This window comes from Sinohyriopsis cumingii, chromosome 17 (assembly GCF_028554795.1).
Source record: "Sinohyriopsis cumingii isolate HCF-2022 chromosome 17, ASM2855479v2, whole genome shotgun sequence".
Lineage (NCBI taxonomy): Eukaryota > Metazoa > Mollusca > Bivalvia > Unionida > Unionidae > Sinohyriopsis > Sinohyriopsis cumingii.
The window spans coordinates 19,505,699-19,527,862 of record NC_142977.1 but is presented as its reverse complement, the minus strand read 5'-3'; the positions used below and the strand labels follow the sequence as shown (position 1 = coordinate 19,527,862).

At 35.2% G+C, this 22,164-nt stretch overlaps 1 protein-coding gene across 1 annotated transcript in view; it reads left to right on the top strand.

Annotated features, from left to right (window-relative positions):
* LOC149777868 (fatty acid-binding protein homolog 9-like) overlaps positions 1 to 20,634 on the top strand; it is a 57,621-nt gene extending 36,987 nt beyond the window's left edge. The window contains exons 2-4 of the mRNA XM_089938968.1: positions 13,052 to 13,230; positions 18,441 to 18,548; positions 20,404 to 20,634. Of these exons, the coding sequence (XP_089795094.1) occupies positions 13,052 to 13,230; positions 18,441 to 18,548; positions 20,404 to 20,454 (338 nt within the window). The 3' untranslated portion in view covers positions 20,455 to 20,634. The remainder of the gene's footprint in view (positions 1 to 13,051; positions 13,231 to 18,440; positions 18,549 to 20,403) is intronic.
* Positions 20,635 to 22,164: the final 1,530 nt, after the last annotated feature.

Below are 22,164 nucleotides of genomic sequence, written 5' to 3'. Positions count from 1 at the left end.
TGTCATATAGCTTAGAAACCCAAATGGCCTTACACCAATGGTCCACTATCCTATATACAACAAGGAAAACTGAAGAAATAATAGGCCATTTAAAAATGTAAGGAGCAACCAAGAAAATCGAATGTGCCTAGTTATTGCTCAATATTGCTCTTATATGAAAATAATTGTTTTATTTATATTGGGTTATATAAGGAGACCGTAAAAATGAATTAATATATACAGTAAATGTTATACTTTTCTTGTTGTTGGCCAAGCCGTATAATGGGCATGTCACTTCGAGTTTAAGATAGATTTATTATAGATTTCTGGTCGGCTGATTATGCGGTCATTATAGGAAAATCCATTTACATTTAGAGATAAAGTTTATTATTGGAGTGGAAGTTCATTTGAAAAATAAAATTTTAATTCTGAATAACAACATTTTTTGTGTGAAAAGGAACAAAATTTCACGATCATCCATGACACAAAGAAACTCACTCCACCTTTGTAATATCAACAGTATAATATGGATAGCTCAGAAATGTAAATGTAAATTGAATTATAATGTTGAAATCTGTGCAGTTTGAAGTTGTGTCCGATTTATACGGTGCTAAAGAGGAAATGTCTGTATGTACTGAGTATACGTAATTACTTTATCCAGATCAGTGCTAACCTAGCTTAGATTTTCCTGTGCAAAATCATTGTAAAGACAATAGCAGAAATCATGGCATAATCGACAATGTTTCATTTCATACGAGTGTTGTGTGTGTGTGTGTGTGTGTGTGCGTGTGTGTGTGTGTGTGTGTGTGTGTGTGTTTGTGTGTAACCGACATTTACCTTAATAGGTTGAAGATAAATATTTCTGTACCAATTTAAACTCATGGCGTTGTTCTTAGTACATGCTGAATATCACCAAACCAAAGTCAAACATATTCAGAAACTGTGTGTAATAAAGCGATTCAATGCAGTATTTTTGTAAGAAAAACGCTTCTACTGCATTTCCTGCTGACAGAAAAAGCTGAGACTTGTTTACATAAAGACAAATCAAGCTTAAGTATAGTAGAGAGTATTGTTGAGAGCATTCCTACGCCTGTGGTACCATATGCAGGAACATATCAGAATCCCAATGAGTATTTACTGCCACTAAAGGAAAATACATTTATCAGTTCTTGCCTTTTATCAATACAGATCGATCCCTTTGTACTCTGCTTCTCCCAAATTAAACTTTTTCCATTGCCAGATCGAGGGAAAAGACGGGAAATACGCACCTGCTTTAGATGTATTGTCTGATGAAATGGGCTCCCAATTGGTTGACGTAATCAAACAGACATTATGCACTTTCAGTTTTAATCAATACGCTCCACGTTTATGCCTTACATATTTAGATAATATTTAAATACAAAAATATAATGACATACATGCTATAGAATCCGCCCTCCTCTCATCGCCATCAAAGTAAAACAATTTTAGGTGTAATGTACTGTCTGCGCCTGGTTTTATGCTATGAGCCGTGAAACTCCTCACCGTTAGAAAGTCACAGCTTGATCTTGCATTGCCAAGACATTAATATAGTTAACAGTTGACAAGGTATACAGTTTGTCGTTATATTGACAGGGCCCTATTTTACTCGAGGTGTAACAGCTTGTCGTTGTATCGACAAAACTCTAACGGAGTTCACAGTGGGCATGGTATACACATAGTCGTTGTATCGACAATACTCGATTGTAGGTCACATTCTACAAGATGCACAGGTGCTCCACGCAAGCTTGATGTTGAAAAAAAATATAATAATCTGAAGGGGAAAAAATGATACAGAGTGACAAAAATACCTTAGATTACCCCAGTGACCCGTTCTGACATAGGACCCTGTCTATCATAATATATAAGAGAGAGGGTACGGAACTTCCAAATACTTCGTTCCACCCATGACGCTCGATTTCCTTCTGCAATTTCCGTCTTTAAAGGCACACATCCATACTGTAGGGCTTGTTTTACTCCTGAGATGTTTCTGTTTATCAAGCCATCATTGACTTTTCTGCGTTGTACCAAACTGAAGTTACGGGTTCCGAAACGTGCGATTATATCTTATATATTATGATAGATAGGGTCCTATGTCAGAACGGATCACGAGGGTAATCTAACGTATTTGTGTCACTATCATTTTTTCCTTCAGATTATTTTTTTCTTTCTTTTTTTCTTTTCTTCTCAACATCAAGCTCGCGTCTAGCAACTGTGACAAGATGTACAACTTGGCGTTGTATTGACAAGACACTATTGTTGTTCACAGTAAACAAAGCATACAACATGTCGTTGTATTTACAAGATACTATTGTAGTTCGTAGTGAACAACGTATACAGCTTGTAATTGCGTCGAAACGACATTGCTGTAGTTCATATTCGACAAGGTACATATTACCCTGCTTTCAGTTAATTCACCAGAATATAGGCATCGTTAATTGGAAGCCAGATTCGCCTTTTTATGTAGTTTAGTTGTTCTGGATAGCCGTACTAACGATCATCATGCCAAAGTGAATCTGATTTTGATGCTGAATACGATATACATTTTCTGACATTGTCTATACATCCAAGCCTTTAAATCTGACCTCAGAATGTTTCACATAGGCATCTAGGCTATACATTACTGATATAATGTCTGTAGTTTCACGCCCATATAATCGAACGTTACCCAGTCTCATTTGGAACTCCTTAGCTACTTCTGCAAGACACAAGTGTGTTCGGATGAATGTTAACTTACTAATTTCAAAACAATTCATACATATTCTTCGCCGAAAACATATCTGTAAGAAAGGAAACGGCAAGTTATTCATCGCAGGATTGACCAATACATGCATCGCAACTTCTCGGTCAATCTTTATTTCTTAAAATGCCGAAGTGGTCAAAATGGCAGCTTGAGGCATATATTTGGGATATAATAACCGATAAGTTTCTAATGGCCCAGATTGTACCATTATTGCGAATTTGCAGTTATCGGTCTACTATAGAAACTACGCACAATTATTGTTTGTTTTGTATCAAGCGAATACGCTTTGATCTAATCTGATCTAATACGCTTTGAGATTATCGATTCATAATGTAGCGCACGCCAAACATACACAAGGTTTGCTTACAACTAAATTGTTCTAACAACAATCTACCAGAATGATATACATTTTATTTTCCTTTATATTAAATGTGTGAATTGATATGTTTTGTTTTATTTAATGAATTAGTATACCTGTTAATGAACTGAAAGCACCAAACTACCTTTTTCTTTCCTATGTCCTAATTTGACTACCCATTGAATAGCAATTTAAGCCGAAACAGATGTGGATACCGAATCTAATGACCTTAGAAATTATATGGTGTTGTCTTCAGATCTGAGAAACATAAATATAATACATTTATGCGAGATAATAATACCCTTTTAAATAGATAGTGTTTCATACATCGTTGAATGAAAGATCGAGACCAATGTGCTACAATACATGAGTGACATCAGTACTAAATCAGGGAGTGTTGTGAATCATTGGCACAATAATTCGTAGGCGTATAACATTACGGTATGCCCTTAGCATTTCCGATAACCAAAAATGTCATTTGGGGAACAAAATGATTATTAGCCCCCAGCCTCCTATTTTAATTTGTTCTGATGACTTTATCTACATAGTATAGTTAAAACGTTCATAACCTGAATTCATGTTTTGAATGAAAGAAATATTAACCCCATTTGGATATCCATAAATAAATCATAGCAGGATATGTGTCTGCATTTATTGACCAGTAAACAATTTGATTTGTAAGAACAATTGGTTACTTTAATAATATTAAATAAAGTCAAAGCTCTAGTGAATTCATTAAAGGTAGTCATAAAGTAGAGTGTATTATTTAATTTTTTACTGGTTGTCATATTGACAAGAATGATTTAATGTGATTCTTTGATATATATATATATATATATATATATATATATATATATATATATATATATATATATATATATATGTGTGTGTGTAAAACAAAGCAATTTTTTCATTAAATCTGAATACATGACAATAAAAGATGGGTTTCGTTAATCGAAAGGATAGACACAAATTCACCAGAAATATTTTTTTCTTCTATCGCCCAGGTAAGATATTAATTAATAATGTATACCGACTATTCGTAGGTTTTACGTCTAGTCCAACAAAAGAAACCATCACCACCACCCCGTAAAACCATACACCCTGACCATCCGTCACGTAATGTACGAGAAGATCAGGGTCGATGTTGTTTGTTCTACTGATTACTCATAACAAATTGCATAGACACAGATCTGTAAGAGAATTATGCGACGGCAGATCTGGGTCTATACGATTCGCACTTGGACCTGGCGTATAAGCGAGCACGGACTGTGATCTATCATGGCTGGTTAGAATATACTATTAGCCATAAATTGATCAGAATTAATCGATATCTCCATTAGTGTGCAATTCAGACTCCTGGTTAACTCGTGCTTCAGAGCCACGTCAAGTAGTTTATTTGTTTTGGAAAATGAACAAACTTTCGAAACAACTCATTTTTGGCGGTTGATTGAGGGGCAAAAAAGTAATATAATCATTTGTAACTTTCAGGGCAAAATAGGGAAATTTTATATATTTCAAGGGAAAGATGATATCAGAAAATATTGAATAAAATTATTTTTAGTTTCACAGTTTAAAGCCAAATGGAAAACAAAACCATCATCCATATATATCGACTTAGAGCATGTCAATATATTCTTTAAGTAGAATTAAGTGCCTTTTTCATATCCAAAACACATTCTCATAAGACCATATGAATCAATCCATAAAAACTATGTACTATCTAGACAGTGCAAGACATCATATATATATATATATATATATATATATATATATATATATATATATATATATATATATATATATATATATATATATATATATATATGTGTATATATATATATATATATATATATATATATATATATGTGTGTGTGTGTGTGTGTGTGTGTGTGTGTGTGTGTGTTGTGTTAATAATATATTTTAAACGTTAAAAGACACATGTACATACATTTAATCTTGTTTATTCGTTATGGACCGTCATGATTCAGTTTCTGTAATTACGTTGAGAATCAATTTGACTGCTTTGCAATTTTACGACAAGCCGCCTATATACTGGTGTCGTTGTGGTCACATCAGCCTACGCAAAAACAAATATAGATTTTATTTCGTTCCATCATGAAAACAAAGAATTCCTGGCAGTTTCCTAAACGATTGTATTTTTATGCCGTTTTTTCTCTGAACATGGGCTTTGAAGTATAGTTGACAAATGTAAAACAGATTAAACATTGAAAATAGCAATTTATTTGAAAAACGTCTGCAACAAGATTTCATTTCAGTATATTCATAATTATTTGATTATTTTGTATAGTTTCCATTTTAAGTGATGCAATTAGGCAGGAAGAATGTAAATCTGTGCCCGACTTTAATAAGCGGAAAGAATATTATAGCCATGTTTCTAAATATAATCATACAGTAAAGTGCTGCAGTAAACTAATACTGACGTGAAATCGATACCACTGCAAATCCTACTGACAGGAAAAGCCAAGCCCAATTTACCGCGAGGCACGAGAGCAATCAATACTAAATCAAGGGCTGATTTGGACCATTTCGCCTGTAGAATGAATGATAATGTAGTAATGCCATATTGCACCAATATTTCCAGTAAATACCATTGAAGATGACGAAGCTTATCAGTCAGGCGCCACCGACATTATCGTTTTTGTTCTATTTTATTTTTTGTTGATATGACGTATAATGCATACAATTTCCCATTAATTTTTTCAATTGCTCCTCTTTTTTCTTTCTGAGAAAAAAATGACATCGATTTTCCAACTCAGATACTGTAAATGTAGAATATTATTCAAGTTTGTTTCAATATTTCGTCCTTTATAAACATAGATATCTGCTGGATTTCATTTGAATATGAACTCTATGGGAAGATTCTGAGAACAAGGTTTTAAAAACCGAATTAACTTCTAAATCTACATGTTATACTTTTAAGTGTGTTTCTAATTATGGAAATTAGATGATTATAACTTTTCAATCTCTACACTGGAAAAACACGTTTATTTAATTTACTTTGCTTGGGGGGGGGGGGGTAACGCAAATTTTCAGCACATGATAGGCTATACATGTCTGCCAGTATAACTGATGGAGGAAGAATCAAGGTGAAGAAGAAAAAACCGGGAAGAACCATCGACCCATCGGAACCTACAGGCAAGCTTTTATACATACCAACATTGGCCGAGCCGAGACAAACCCAGGCGGACGTTGGTGATCTTTAAAAGCGACCGCTTTAGTCCACTCGTCTATCCGGGACCCCTCAGTGATTTCTTTAATTCATTCTGAAATTCTTATTTGACCTGTTACACTCCTTACTTTGTTTCTTCGAACTGAGCTTGCTTATAAAGAAATGTATCTCGAAAATACACCGTCGGTTTCTTATGTTTTTTTTTTTTGGGGGGGGGGCATAAAATAAAGTGACATTTTAGTATGAAATTATCTGTATTTTGTGCACATTTATTTCTAAATGTTGAGAGGAAATTGCATATTTACATAGCTGATGGAGGATTGTGTACGGATTTTGTAGTAATATAATAATACATATACGTATCAATGGAGATTGCACATAAATACTTCGCATAGTAGATGAAATAAATCAAGAATACTACGAATTCTGTCCGGTGACGTGTCGCAGCAATTATAGATGTTTTATACAAGAACTTTTATGAACATTTATATTCAAATGTCAGCTGTCCTAATAAGTAAGCCCTTCTAATTAATACGCCAATTAGGGTTACTTATGATGTTACTTTATATCATTTTGGACTGGCTGAGTCTTGATTCGCTTCATATAGGCCTTTGCGTTGTTGCAGTCTAGATACACGTATTTTCTGCGGCTGTTGCACGGCGATTTTACCTGTACCTCAGGTATTAATTTTCTTGTAATACTCGTAAAACATTCCAAGAGGGTACTTGCGCTAATTGTTCAAGAGCCATCTTGATGCCAGCGTTCTGTCTAATTTAAAGTTCAGTGCCAGACATTGCACTCACTTGCTGTGTTGAAAATTAGGCGTACCGTATCATTTTGATAAAGAGCGTGCATGTGGTTATATCACAGTTATTTGGTACGTAAGGTCTCCTTTAACACAGTCATACACCGAAATCAGCTTTGTGAATGAGTGGAGCGAAACATACGTTGAAATTGCACAATATATGAAATATTATGGAGTAAAAGAACCAAACAAATTAAACAATTATGTTAGAGAGCTGAATACTTGACTAACATAGAAGGAATTTAATTTAGTGTGTATCAGTTTTCGTGGTTTACAAAAACACCAACATTAATTGGTGGATTTGAGAAGTCCTATGCTTTCATTGGAAATGCCACTGTTTGTTTGGTCCTGATACCGTTGCTAGTATCAGTCACGAAATCAGCGAAATTCACAGGTCACAGACTCAAGGGTCCAACATGAATGTACATTATTTAACTCATAGAGAAAATTATATAATATAGCACAAGCTGTTTGCTATACGTTAATTTTTTTTTATTCAACGGGTTTCGACATTAATGAGCCCTTTAGCCACAATTGTGCTGATTTGTCGTAAAATGCCATTACAGTTATTTTATTTATGATGAATATCATTTTTAGTTTCCGTTTATAAAAACGTTTCCTTTTCAATGATTTTATTTCATAGCATTGTTACCATACCCAAGGAGTGAACGAAGTACTGTATATAAAAACATCGTATTTCATAGTATGAGCTTATGGGGGAAATTAAAAACTGTTATTTAGAATATAAACAGTTATGTTCAAACCAGGCACAGCATTTTCGAACCATTTTTTGCGATTACTTCAATCTCGATCCAAAAGTTTGAAAAATGAGTTTTGTTTTTATTTTAAAAAATCATTTTTAACGTAGCTTTAATAACTTCAGTCATATCGCTACGATGTCTGCATTGTGGCAGCTTAAAGTGATGTCTAGCAATGGGGCATCATGCCGCAGACATGTAGCATCATGTCCCACCCAGTCACTATATCTTGACACCAGGCCGACTAGTCCCAACACTAACCTCTTACTGTTGAGCGTCAAGCGAGGCAGCTGCTTGTACCATCTTTATAAGCCTTTGATTTGACTTGGCGGGGATTCACACCTGCGACCACTATCATCCGAGGCGGACGCTCTAACCATTCAGGCCACGAATAGTGAAATTTATGCAATTTTAAGAATGATCAGTATACAATCACAGACTTTGCAAGATTTTCTGAACTTTATCTCCTGCTAAAATTCTCGAAAGTTCACTATCATAGCAAAACTGCAAGTTTCCTATCCGATTATGTTGTTGCTCTAGATTGGAGCTTGCATTTAGTACCAAACATGTTTCGAGAAATCTGTGGCAGAACTTACTTCCTGGCCTACAGTTGTGTCGGCCATTAAACTTAAAAGTAAGACTGCCTCACACGAAGGCATATTTCGAAAGATGTCAGCCGAGAAATCAAAATGAGCCGCGACTTACTTTTGATTTTCTTGGGTACTAATTTAAAATCTGTCTGTGAAGTTTTGCACTGATGAAGACTCGGCTGCAGACAGTCTTAACAGCAGGAGTAGTAGGATTTCATAGAAAGAATTCTCTGGATTAACTTCATGTAAAAGTCATAAAACATTCGAAGATAATACCCGTGCTAATCATTTTCAGAAGACCGTGATTGATATTAACGCTCTGCCTAATTTAAGCTTATGTAATATACACTGCACATGCTGTGTTATAATCAGTTTTTAGAGCATGCTTTCAATCATGGGTCGACCGGCGGTTATAAAACGGTAAGGCAACACATATGTTATAATCAGTTATGTCCTATACTTCCAATGACGGGTCGACCAGCAATGATAACACTGCACGTATAACTCAAGAATGTGAATCGTGGTATATCGTATACATCCGATCAACAACTGACCGGCAATAATCAAACAGCAAATAAAACAGATGTGTTATAATCGTGTTATACCCCATACCTCTAAAGAAGAGGCGCCTAGAAGTTATAAAACAGGAATTATAACTCGTGTGTGAGAATCATGGCCTGTCATTTATCCGTTGGTGGTGATAACATAGCAAGTACATCACACGTAGTACCCATGGTAAATGCTATACTACCAATAATGTATCGACTGGTGGTTATACCACAGCGCGTACAACAGACATGTTATAATCATTGCGTACCACAGATTTGCAATCAAGAGTTGACAAGTTGTTACAGCAGAGTAAGGTGCAACGCATATGTCATAATATATATCATGTACCTTCAGTCAAGAGTCGAACAGCATGTGTAACTCACGTGTTATAGTGGTGGTATATCACATAACCCCAATCAAGATTCGATAAGCAGTTATACCACTAGATATGCATCATGGGATAGCATATACCTCAAATCCAGAGTCGACTTGTGGTTATATCACAGCAAGTGTAATTCATATGTTATATCTATGGTATATCATATACCTACAATCAAGAGTCAACCAGCAGTTATAACACATGTGTGACTCACCTGTTATAGTCATGTTATTTCGTTTACCTCCACTCAAGATTTGACCCGTTGTAATATTACGTCAAGTTCACAATATATGTTAAAATCATGGTGTATCATATACAACCGATCAAGATTCAACCGACGTTTGGCAGCTAATGTGTTATTCCAGTGTCGGGTTCCATGTATGTAACTCTAGTATCTAAATTAATAGTGTAAAAATATTGAAGCAAGATATAATTTAATATTGCAAAAAACACACAAAACTCTGGGATACAATATTTAAATGCATACAGTAAAATATCTAATTAACATTACGTTTAATCGTACAATAGTCTATCAGGAAAGGGTATCCACTATCATGTAGCGGACCGTATGAATATATTAGTACTCTATCCGGAAAGGGTATCCACTAATATCTAGCCGACCGTATGAACATTGTAGTAAGATGTACTTATTCATCCAGGACTTAATGATCTGATGTCATACATTTATTTTTCAAAGATTCGTTCTCCTTACAAGCTGGAGAGACATTTCTCAAAGATCAACTCTGAGTTTAACTTTGGCAAACGACATTTAACGCCATCATCGGGCGTAGATCAAGACTGTAATTTCCAAAAACTGGGAGGTGTTTCTGGAAAAGATAACCGTTATATGAGGGATTGGTATTCGATAAAACAGTTTATCAAAATACCATACCTATGGCCAGTGGTACATGTGAGAATTCCAACTGCGATAAAAACAATAGAGACCAAACATTACTCAAAAATAAAAAACGACAACAGAAATACATGTTTGTCTTTAGAAGTTGAAGACAAGGGCTGTTCAATCAATCCATGTCATTATAATCTTGTTATTGACGCTCTACGTTTTGATCTTCAAAGATTGCAGAAGTGTTCCGAAGTGATAGTCATTCCAATCCGATCACTCATTTGGTTAACCACTGTAATGAGTCTTTTCTCGCTTTTACTTAACACTTCAAGTTTACTTCCTTAACTTTCAATGTCTTCCTTAATCATTAATTTTAAAATTATGACATTTCATAAGAACACTAACTATGAATCAAAGATTAGAATTTAACAATATTTAATCTATGAGAACAAATCAGGTTTCCATTCCGTTTTTAAAAACAATATTAACTAAGTTTATTGTACATAGCTTTTCATCGCTCTCACTATATAGCCTAGTGGTTAGAGCGTCCGCCTCGGATGCGGGATGTCGCGGGTTCGAACCACGGCCGAGTCATACCAAAGACTTTAAAAAAATGGTACAACCATCTGCCTCGCTTGGCGCTCAGCATTAAGAGGTTAGTGTTAGGACTGGTCGGCCTGGTGTCAGGATAATGTGACTGGGTGGGACATCACGCTACATGTCTGCGGCATGACGCTCCAGTGGTAGACATCACTATAAACTGTCACACTGCAGACATCGTAACGATAAAACTGAAAAAATTGTTAAGAGCCGTTAAAAATCTAAATCACACACACACACACACACACACACACACACATATTGTGACCTAACCCTTAAGAAGAATCTAGTGTTGTCCTAATGTTATTGACACGTAATTACAAACTATAAAATTGAAAGAAAAGGCTTGGAAATTTAGTGAAAACTTGCACGGTCATGATTTCATACATTTACATAAGAGAATGAGACTTGCCTCCTAAATTCTAGATATACTATCTCCAAAGGTTTCTATAATGTCTGATGTCCACTGTAGCCCTGTCTAACTATGAAATATTCACTGGAGCTGATTTTTACATTTTAAATTTAGAGTACTTGTGAAAGCGTTTGGCTGAAACATTTGAATATTTGTCCGTCGATGACAAAGGACTTAACTTATGTAACGTCACTTTTGATTGGCTGAGAGTGAAAGCTCAGTTTCAAGGAGGACTCTTTTTCTGTAGGGTGAAAAAGTTTGTGCTTCTCGATTGAATGAGTCTTTGCTTCATTTGTTTTTATGTCAGTATTATAAAAAGCTGTATTTTCTTCCCCGCTGAGATCTGTATATACGGAAGTAATTAGAGTTTAAACAATTATGGTCTTATCGTTAGTACTGCAGACTATATATAATGATCAAAATTGAACTATTTTACATTGTTTACAAAAAACGTGTTTTCATCCGCTAATTTATAACTTGCAAAATTGTACGGATTTCTTGACGCTATGAATGTCTCCCAAATATGACGCTTCCCTCCCCCAGTATATTAAATTTTTGTTTAATAAATTTAACAGTTTTAACAATAATAATAAATTAAATAGAATATAAAATAAAATGTCGGATATTTTTTTCACTTTTTGTGTTCGACACCTAATATTCGTTTGGGATCATAATACTGTAACCAAATCGTTCTTTATAACAGTTAGATTAACACTAAATTTATATCATCATGCTGTTTGTAGATTTCGCTTTTATTTATTTGACCATTCTCCGAACGAACACGCGTGTCTATGAGCACCTGTGTGATGTAAAATGTAGCCTAACCAAGAAAATGAACACATTTTACACCATACAGTACCCGTTGCTACCGTAATTCTTCGTGCATTTGCATTCGTTTATCGGTCCTATCGATCTCTGATCCAATCGGTAATTCCCATTTCCGGGAAGAAATTGATATAGCCTTGTATGAATGCCCGCTTTTTGTAATTTGTGTGTTTCAACTAGAATCAAAATCCCGATAAGATTTGTTTTAATGTTTAAATAGATCAACAATTGCGTTCGTGGAACAGTTCAATCAGATACGTAAGCATTTACACACAAGCGCCTCTGTAGATATAATCTCTGGTTCGCTGGCAAATCGTGGTGTAATTTTTTATTCCAAATGATGGGTTCCTTGACTAAGTCAGTCTTTCGCCCGATTGTGTCGATCATGCAGAACATGAGCATCCCCATGAATGGCATTTTCAATCAAACAGAAAATGTTGTGTTTATCGAATCTATCAATCAACTGATGCGGAGAAATTATTTAGTATGATAGAGTGCACATTCATTAAATTCATTAGGCCCGCACACACAGATTCGCCATCGTTCTATTGATTGATATAGCAGTAGAGAAGTATCTATCAATTTATCAAACTCTGTTTGTGTCAATGTTTCTCTTTTTATAAAACATAATCTGTGTATATCTTAGGTTCGTCGTTATCTTTTGTAGACCTTGCCAACGTGATCTTAACAGTAAAGAGGGGTTTTTGTGTGGATGTTTCTTTTGTGGTGAGAGAATGTGCAAAATGTGCAAAGTAAGCGGAATTCAGTCAGATGCAGCCTAAAATATTCTCCAACTTTCCATTTAGAGAAAATGATTTCAGTTGAACAAAATGCAAATTTTATTCGACTTACACAGTCTTATCTACTCCTAATGGAATGTGTATGTGCGACGTTAAAAAGGTGACTCGCCTCTTTTCATAACGTAATCTTTAAACTGTGATAGAGCTGCCTAAAAGTATAATGGAATAATATTCATGACATTAAGCTTATATTTGCAGGCATTCCAGAGGAAAAGAAAGCATTCTTCAAAGGGGCAAAAACAGAAATTGAATACGCCCAAGACGGGGACCAGTGGGTTATTACCGTAGGAATGCAAGGAGTTCCAAATGGCAGAACATTCCGATTTAAACTTGGCGACTCTTACGATTCCGAATCCTTAGACGGCTCGAAAATGAAGGTCTGTAAAAGTGATGTTTATCTGTACAGAAATAATAACGTAGTTGACAGTTCGCTCCAAGTTTGGTTAATGCCATCACGAGTTTCGACTAAACAAACTACTACAACACTTCCTTTACTGTTGTCTCAGCCAAAGGCCTCCATTGTGAGATGCCTCCCCTGACATTCATGTTTTTCTAGGTCACCTCTAAATAACGGCGTTGTGTAGCATGTTCCGAGGTCAACTAACATCGGAACGAGAAATCAGATTTTCAGGAATGTCTCACACACATGGCAGCCCATATCGACACCTTTTTCAAACTAATGTCATATTGCTTTAGTCGGGCTTTTCTTACTCTGATGTCTTCCTTTCGAATAAATTCAAATTCAGAGAGAATCAAGAAAATCCCCCCCCACCAACAGAACAAACACATAAAAAGAAAAACAAAAACAAAACGTGTTTTCATATTCCGTTGATTATAATTCAGTTGGCTGGAATGCGATGGAAACTGGGAATGTCAATGTCTGTTAAAAGAATGATAAGTATCTTGAAAGAAACGAAGTTATCTAAATACTTTATTAAATATCAGCATATGTTTTATTCGTTTCGTCAAAGAAATATACTTCAACTTGATCTGATTTTTGCACTCCCAGATTCCCCCATGTATGCTAGGATTGTAGTTGCAGCAGCAGTAGATTAAAACATAACTTTTAGTCTATACTCCTACTGAGGGTGTCGAGATTTTGAAAAAAATGAGGTACTTGCAAAAAATTGTTTGTGGTTAAATTGAAAATACGGTTTAGTTAATATATTTATAATACAGCAGCAGGGGTTGTATGAATTAATGTTTTACAGTCTACCTAGAGGTAGTAATATTAATGTGTGCTTTGCAGCCAACGTGGCGCTAGTACTATGCTTTTTATGCTTTACAGCGTACGTCGCGCTAGTGGTATGCTTTTTATGCTTTACAGCCTACGTGGCGCTAATGGTATGCTTTTTTATGCTTTACAGCCTACGTGGCGCTAGTGGTATGATTGTGTCCTTGATAACCTAAGTGGCGCTTTAATTTCTCAAGCAGTCGCCAAATTTTGTCATGAAAAATACCGATACGGATGATTCTGGAATGTAATAGAAAACGGGATGCATTGTGGAAGTATTCTTCTGTTGACTCCCAGTTCACCTGAGTCATCGTCCGTTATCAAGAAAAAAAGTCGGTCACAGCGTTTATGCAACCTTAGAAATACGTTTTATTATATGCTCATTTTTTTTTCTCCGTTAGCTTTACATTGTAAGAATCGTGCAGTAATTTTCGATATTGCCTTCACGTGTACTTCATAATGCACTCACGTGTGCCCAATAGTATATTAGGAACTACTTTGTAAACAAATCATGTAAACTCACGTAGTAGACGCTTTACGTTTCGGTTGATTCAATTTGGTTCTGAATGAACTAAAGCGATGTTTCGCGGACTGCCACATACCAGCTGCTTTGCCACATTCCGTGTTAACTTTCTTGATACAATATTTCGCATTTAGGCTAGCTATAAACGCCAGACAGGTCATACAATTGATGGGTCCCTACAAATAACATGCAAGTGACAAGGCATAAACTGTCTTTTTTATAGCTGGTAATAAGAATGACAAAAAATATACTTGTAGTTTTACATCCTAAATTTCCTCAAAATGTACTTTCATAGTTTTACAAATCCGAATTACATGAGCCATGTCATGGATTCTCAAGCTTGATTACACATTTCGAAATTGTAATGTAATTTCGACTATATTCCAAGTGCAATTACATCCTCCTTACTGCACGCTAAATGAAATAAACATTATATTCTATAGCGTCTTTTTGATAATGACAGTTGAAAGACTTCATAATTTTTCCACATTATGATTTCAAAACATTCAATGACAGAACTGAAACACACTTACAGATGTCAACATGCTGCTCCCTCGCTGCTGAAATTAGATGTACTTCATGTAGAACTGACACAGATAAATCCAGTCATCATCACGAAATTTAACAGATTCGTCAACATACCAAAATCTATTCATTCCAGACTAAAGCTGTTGTTGTGCGCATTCATTCACAGTACGAATCTAAATTTAAATTTTAAGTAGACCAAAACGCCATTTTCTTTAGACAGTGATGTCTAGCGCGCGACTAAGTTCAAATTTATCTGGGCTGAGTTATGTGCGCATTACTAACGTTCTTGGTGTGTACTGATGAATCTGCGCTTGTGTATTTAGTTTGGAATACGGCATAATTTTAGTTACTTTGTTTCTTGTAGTGCATTTTCGTTTATATAATTAAGCATTAGGTAGAATAAGAAAATGAGCATATAATAAAAATGTCACTGCATTTGTATGGGAAAAATATGAATTCGTTTTGTCGGATGGATATACTGCACTCCCAGGGTTGTGCAGTATATCCATCCCAAAAACTCTTTCTTATTTTCTCATTCAAATGCAGTAACCTAGAAAAAATAGCTGACGTCATCGATTTCGCCGCAAAGTATCTGTAGGGAAGGGTCTACATTATCAATCTCATGAGCTGTATCACTTTGGGCGATTTTGGCGATTACTCCGCAAGCATGGATGGCATACTAACACTTCAATGTATTTATGACCCATAGGTGGATGGCATAACAAACCTGAATTCATTTTGGATGACAAAACAACATTTTAATGCATATATGGATGACAAAACAACATTTTAATGCATATATGGATGACAAAACAACATTTTAATACATATATGGATGACAAAACAACATTTTAATGTATATATGGATGACAAAACAACATTTTAATGCATATATGGATGATAAAACAACATTTTAATGCATATATGGATGACAAAACAACATTTTAATGCATATATGGATGACAAAATAATATTTTAATGCATATATGGATGACAAAACAACACTTTAATGCATATATGGATGACAAAACAACATTTTAATGCATATATGGATGATAAAACATTTTAATGCATATATGGATGACAAAACAACATTTTAATGCATATATGGATGACAAAACAACATTTTAATGCATATATGGATGATATAACAACATTTAATGCAAATATGGATGACAAAATAACATTTTAATGCATATATGGATGACAAAACAACACTTTATTGCATATATGGTTGACAAAACAACATTTTAATGCATATATGGATGATAAAACATTTTAATGCATATATGGATGATATAACAACATTTAATTCAAATATGGATGTCACAACAACACTTTATTGCATATATGGATGACAAAACAACACTTTATTGCATATATGGATGACAAAACAACATTTTAATGCATATATGGATGACAAAACAACATTTTAATGCATATATGGATGACAAAACAACATTTTAATGCATATATGGATGACAAAACAACATTTTAATGCATATATGGATGATATAACAACATTTAATTCAAATATGGATGTCACAACAACACTTTATTGCATATATGGATGACAAAACAACACTTTATTGCATATATGGATGACAAAACAACATTTTAATGCATATATGGGTGACAAAACAACATTTTAATGCATATATGGATGACAAAACAACACTCTATTGCATATATGGATGACTAAACAACACTTTATTGCATATATGGATGACAAAACAACATTTTAATGCATATATGGATGACAAAACAACATTTTAATGCATATACGGATGACAAAACAACATTTTAATGCATATATGGATGACAAAACAACATTTTAATACATATATGGATGACATAACAACATTTTAATACATATATGGATGACAAAACAACATTTTAATGCACATATGGATGACATAACAACATTTAATTCAAATGTGGATGTCACAACAACACTTTATTACATATATTTTGTTAACATGGATGACAAAACAGCACTTTACTGCATATATGTTGTAAACATGGATGGCACAACACCGTTTTAATGCATATATGTTGTAAACATCGATAGTACAACAACACTTTAATGCATATTCGTTGTAAACATGGATGGCACAACAACACTGTAATGCATATATATTGTAAACATGGATGGCACAACACCGTTTTAATGTATATATGTTGTAAACGTGGATTGCACAACAACACTTTAATGCATGTATATTGTAAACATGGATGGCACAACAACGCTGTAATGCATGCATATTGTAAACATCGATGGCACAACACCGTTTTAATGCATATATGTTGTAAACATGGATGGCGCAACACCGTTTTAATGCATATATGTTGTAAACTAGGATTGCACAACAACACTTTAATGCACATATTTTGTAAACATGGATGGCACAACACCGTTTTAATGGATATATGTTGTAAACATGGATAGCACAACAACACTTTAATACATATATGATCCAAAAGGCAAGTAGCGTAAAGCGCTTGGTCCAATAACATCCTAAGCTAGCCGATCTGTGCTGATTCCACTAGTGGGGATCAAACACATTACTTGCTATACCGAGTCTAATGCATTAACAATCTAGGCTATGCTAGTAATATTAGTAATAGTAGTAATACTAGTAATTGATATTGATGTTGATGGTGTAGGAACGGTAGGGACAATCATAACGCCAAAAAATAATAAAATATGAAAGTATACTTAAGTGAACTATGTTCTGGCTTTGTCGTTCACAAAAAAGAACTGGTCCTAGTAAAGAGTTAAGATGATCAAACCGCCATACAACTGGGCAGAAGGTGTTTACAATTTAAAATTATAGAGTGTTGAACAGCTTTGTTTGTTTCAGCATATACCACGAACATGACATCATATGAAAGTAATATTGCTGTGTCTAAACCACATACTGTTTGATGTCTGTTTTGAAGTTGTGAGCGGGTTCCATTTATAACGTGGTTTATATACAATATTTGACCACACTGAAACTGGATGAATTTCCATTTTCTACATATAAGAACCCTGACCCCTTAAGAGGAATCCGAACTGTTTTGCGGCATGTGAAAGTGTGCTGAAAATCGTGGATTAGTGTCCGTTTGTACTTTCAGGATAAACAAATTGATTAAAGTAGGAAAGGAACCAACCATTTTGGCCATGTGGCCGCATGTTTAGTTTAATAAATTAAACAGCAACCATGTGGTACCGCAATAATCGTATTATCATTCTTCTTCTTCTTCTTCTTCTTCTTCTTATTATTATTATTATTATTATTATTATTATTGTTTTTCAGAGTGTTATGATAGCTGATGGAGATAAATTTGTAGAGAAGCATATCGACGAAAGTTTGGGAGCTGAAATGAACATCACTCGATGTATAGAAGGAGGTAAAATGATCGTGGTGAGTCAGACTTTTTATATGAATCCGACACCTATATTTTCAGACTTTAACATTATCAAAAACTACTCTCAAGAGCAACAATGTGCACATTATAGTTTTTCTTACCATATTCAACTTTTATATTATAAAAGCAAACGACTGAGCTGGTGAGGCAAGGTTAAGAGGATGGTGTACAAAGCTTAGAGTTTGGCTATGCATATTTACGGTGACCTCCAGGCGTTGTTGTTGTTGTTGTTGTTGTTGTAGGGTTTAACGCCATTTTTCAGCACACGATAGGCTATACATGGCGGCCAGTATTAATGGTGGAGGAAGAACCCGGGAATCCCCGGAAAGAACCACCGACCCTCGAGAAGCTACTGGCAAGCTTTCTCACATATCCACATTGGCCAAATCCGAGACTCGAACCCATGCAGACAGAGGTGAGATGGCAGTGATCCGTAACGGAGAGCGCTTTAGACCACTCGGCCACTCGGGGCCCCCTTCTAAGCGTAAATATTGCCAAACTGTAGAGACGGCTACTTGGTCTACTGGAATTATTTGTCACCCTAGCCTGTACTACGTCACTATATGATCGTGACAAGTGGTGGGCCTGTCCGGTTCCGTCAATTTTCCATGGACCCGGTACTGGAGAGGGTGATATAATGGTTTACGAATCTGGTGAGATAGTGCTGAGCGTCCCCGCCTAACTAAGCAGGGCAGAAATTGGTTTGACCCGATGTGGGTCGCTGTCCTGAGTCGGAAAATTGGTGCACCGGGACAACAACTCACCATAAGTCATCCCGGTTGTAATGAGCGTGTATTAATTCGTTGATCGCAAATATTGCTGACCATTTTTCTGAATATGAGATTGTTTTTCTTCATGTGACTCGGTCATGAGGAAGTAAGCGATGGTTGCGGTTTCAGCAACACTTATAGCATCACCATCCTTGTGTGCGTTGTTTTCCTTCTCCCATTAGTATTGGTTAATTGCATGGCTATGACGGTTGCCCATCTTTTTTTCTGACCAATGGAAGCAAACGTCGCAAGTATGGTTCGAACTCACTCTTCATGTCCTCCGCCAACTTGAAGCGCTTGCATACCACACGTACAATCCTGCTCATCGCTGTCATTTATTTAACGAAAGCATAAACAATGGCATATATAGGGGGAATCAATGAAGCTTTGCACTGAACTTTCATTAAAGTGCAAACTATGAATGAAAATAAAAGCCAAAATGACAGAATGACAGATATAAGACTCGTTACTTAGAAATAAGTTTTAATAAAGGTCGAATACTGGGACTAAATTTAAGGCCACAGTTCAAGCGATCCAGATGGTGCTGGTTAGCCTATCATACTTCGAAGTTTTACAGTAAAATGCAAAATAGATGTCAGAATTGAAATTTTCCCAAAATGCGAAAACTTGGACAAGTAACTAAGTGTGACGGAAACTCAAAATGTTGACGGTATATGTGAAACCTCTGGTTGAGCGGAAGTAATAACTAACAAATGGCGAAATTTGACGCAATTTTAGTTTTGACTGCATCCGTTGCAGACAGAAGACTTTGTAGTACTTTTGTTATTAAAAGAAGCCAGACGACGTTATGCACATCTGTTTTGCCTTGAAAGGCTTGTGATTGCGAACGAGTGGATGTTCAGCTAGTGTACTATGATCGGATAATGCATCTGTAGAATAAACGAATACAGTGTTCAACATACTCCAAGATTTATGAAGCATGTAATAGGTCTGGTACACTCCATAATGAGTCCTTCCTTCTTAACCAATCCATTTCAACACCAAGTATACGCTTTTGTGTGCAAATTCATTAGAATTTACAGAATATTTCATAATGCTTTCTATTTCACTCTTTTCATAGGAGACACTGTGTGGGGGAATGAAGATGAAGTCAATATACGGTCGGATATAGAACACTTGAAGATTTCTGCAGATCAAAGCTACCAATCAAACACTTCATTTGGCTGTACTGCTACTTTTGGCACTGAATATCAGCGATCTAGATTTTAAACTATGTCATTTACTTTCATTTGCTCAAAAGGCTCGTAGATATAAAATATCTATATGCTTAAAATAAACTTTCGATAACTGACGGAAATTCTGTGATCTGTTTATATGTTGTATTATGTTTTTACTTGTAAATGTCTCTATATTGAAGCAAAACGCATTCCGAATTCGACTGATTGACTATAATAAAATACTGCAATGCTTACCATTTTAAAAGAGGCACTTGTCACCAGAATATTACGTTTAAAATAATATTATTTTGGACACACCGGATACCACCCCCGTGTTTTCGTGACTCGCGATATGTCGGCCTATTCTGTGCATAGCTTTGAAAAGATGTAATGTTTACTAATCGGGCTATAAAATGAAATACATGAGTTTGGACTCTTTCTGTCAGCATTTCGGTCGAGTAATTAGGCCAGTTTTATAGCTGGTTTTACAATCTTCAGCGTAACAATGCCAATAAATGGCAATATATATTATGCAAACTAAACTGATTGTGTAAACAAATTAGTAAAGTTTAACATCTTTTTTAAAACAAAAAGTTTTTCTGTTGAAGAGAACCAACAATGAATAGGATGTAATGCGTTTACAAATTCTCGTTTATGGGAAAACAAATTACTCAACAATTTAGAAAAAGTCTATACGCAGGGGAATTTCTTGAGAATCCCGTTCTGGCGGCAAGTTCATATTTTGGATAGCAGACGATTTTGTACGTGTGTGACAACTTCCTGCAAAATTGGAAACTTGGATTCAAATGCAGGATTGTTTTATGGTATCTATTTCCATCTTTTATATTACGTATTTATTTTATGATTCTAAAAGATACATATTAAATATGAGTTTCTGGGTTACAAGTGCAAGAAGGTCATGGAGTGGGTTTTCATGTTGACATTCAGCAATCACATTTTCATATGCAAATAGGACCGAATTGTGGGATATTTTTGTAAACTTCTTGAATATCATTTCCTTAATAAAATCATGATCGTACTTTCTTGATACATATTGGATATTCGACCAAAGACAACACGTGATCCCATATTTACTGGCATGCCGTATCTCTTTGCGCAGAATTAGCCGACATGGTGGTGTGTATATATATATATATATATATATATATATATATATATATATATATATATATATATATATATATATATATATCTATATCTATATATATATATATATATATATATATATATATATATATATATATATATAATACAAATAATACTATCATAAACGTTAGATAATTTTCAAACGTACTCTATGGAGATTCGAGCCCAGGACAGTGGGTAAACTGTACCCATGTTGCTCAATCTCAAGGTATATTAGATACATAAGAATTAATTACTAGGTCATCATGCGAGTGTGTCTGCTAAACCCGAGTGCATATACCTCAAGGTATAATTCTATATACCTTGATTTCTTTCATAGGAATCAGGAATGACTGTGTAGATAGATGAGAATCAATTACTAGGTCGTCATGCGAGTGTGTCTGCTACACTCGAGTGCAAATGACACCGACTGAGTAACATCAATTTTTGGTGATGTGTGCTTAGTGGTGAGGGAATGTGGGCTCGTATGTGCAGGTAAGGCGATGGGTGCCGTTTAT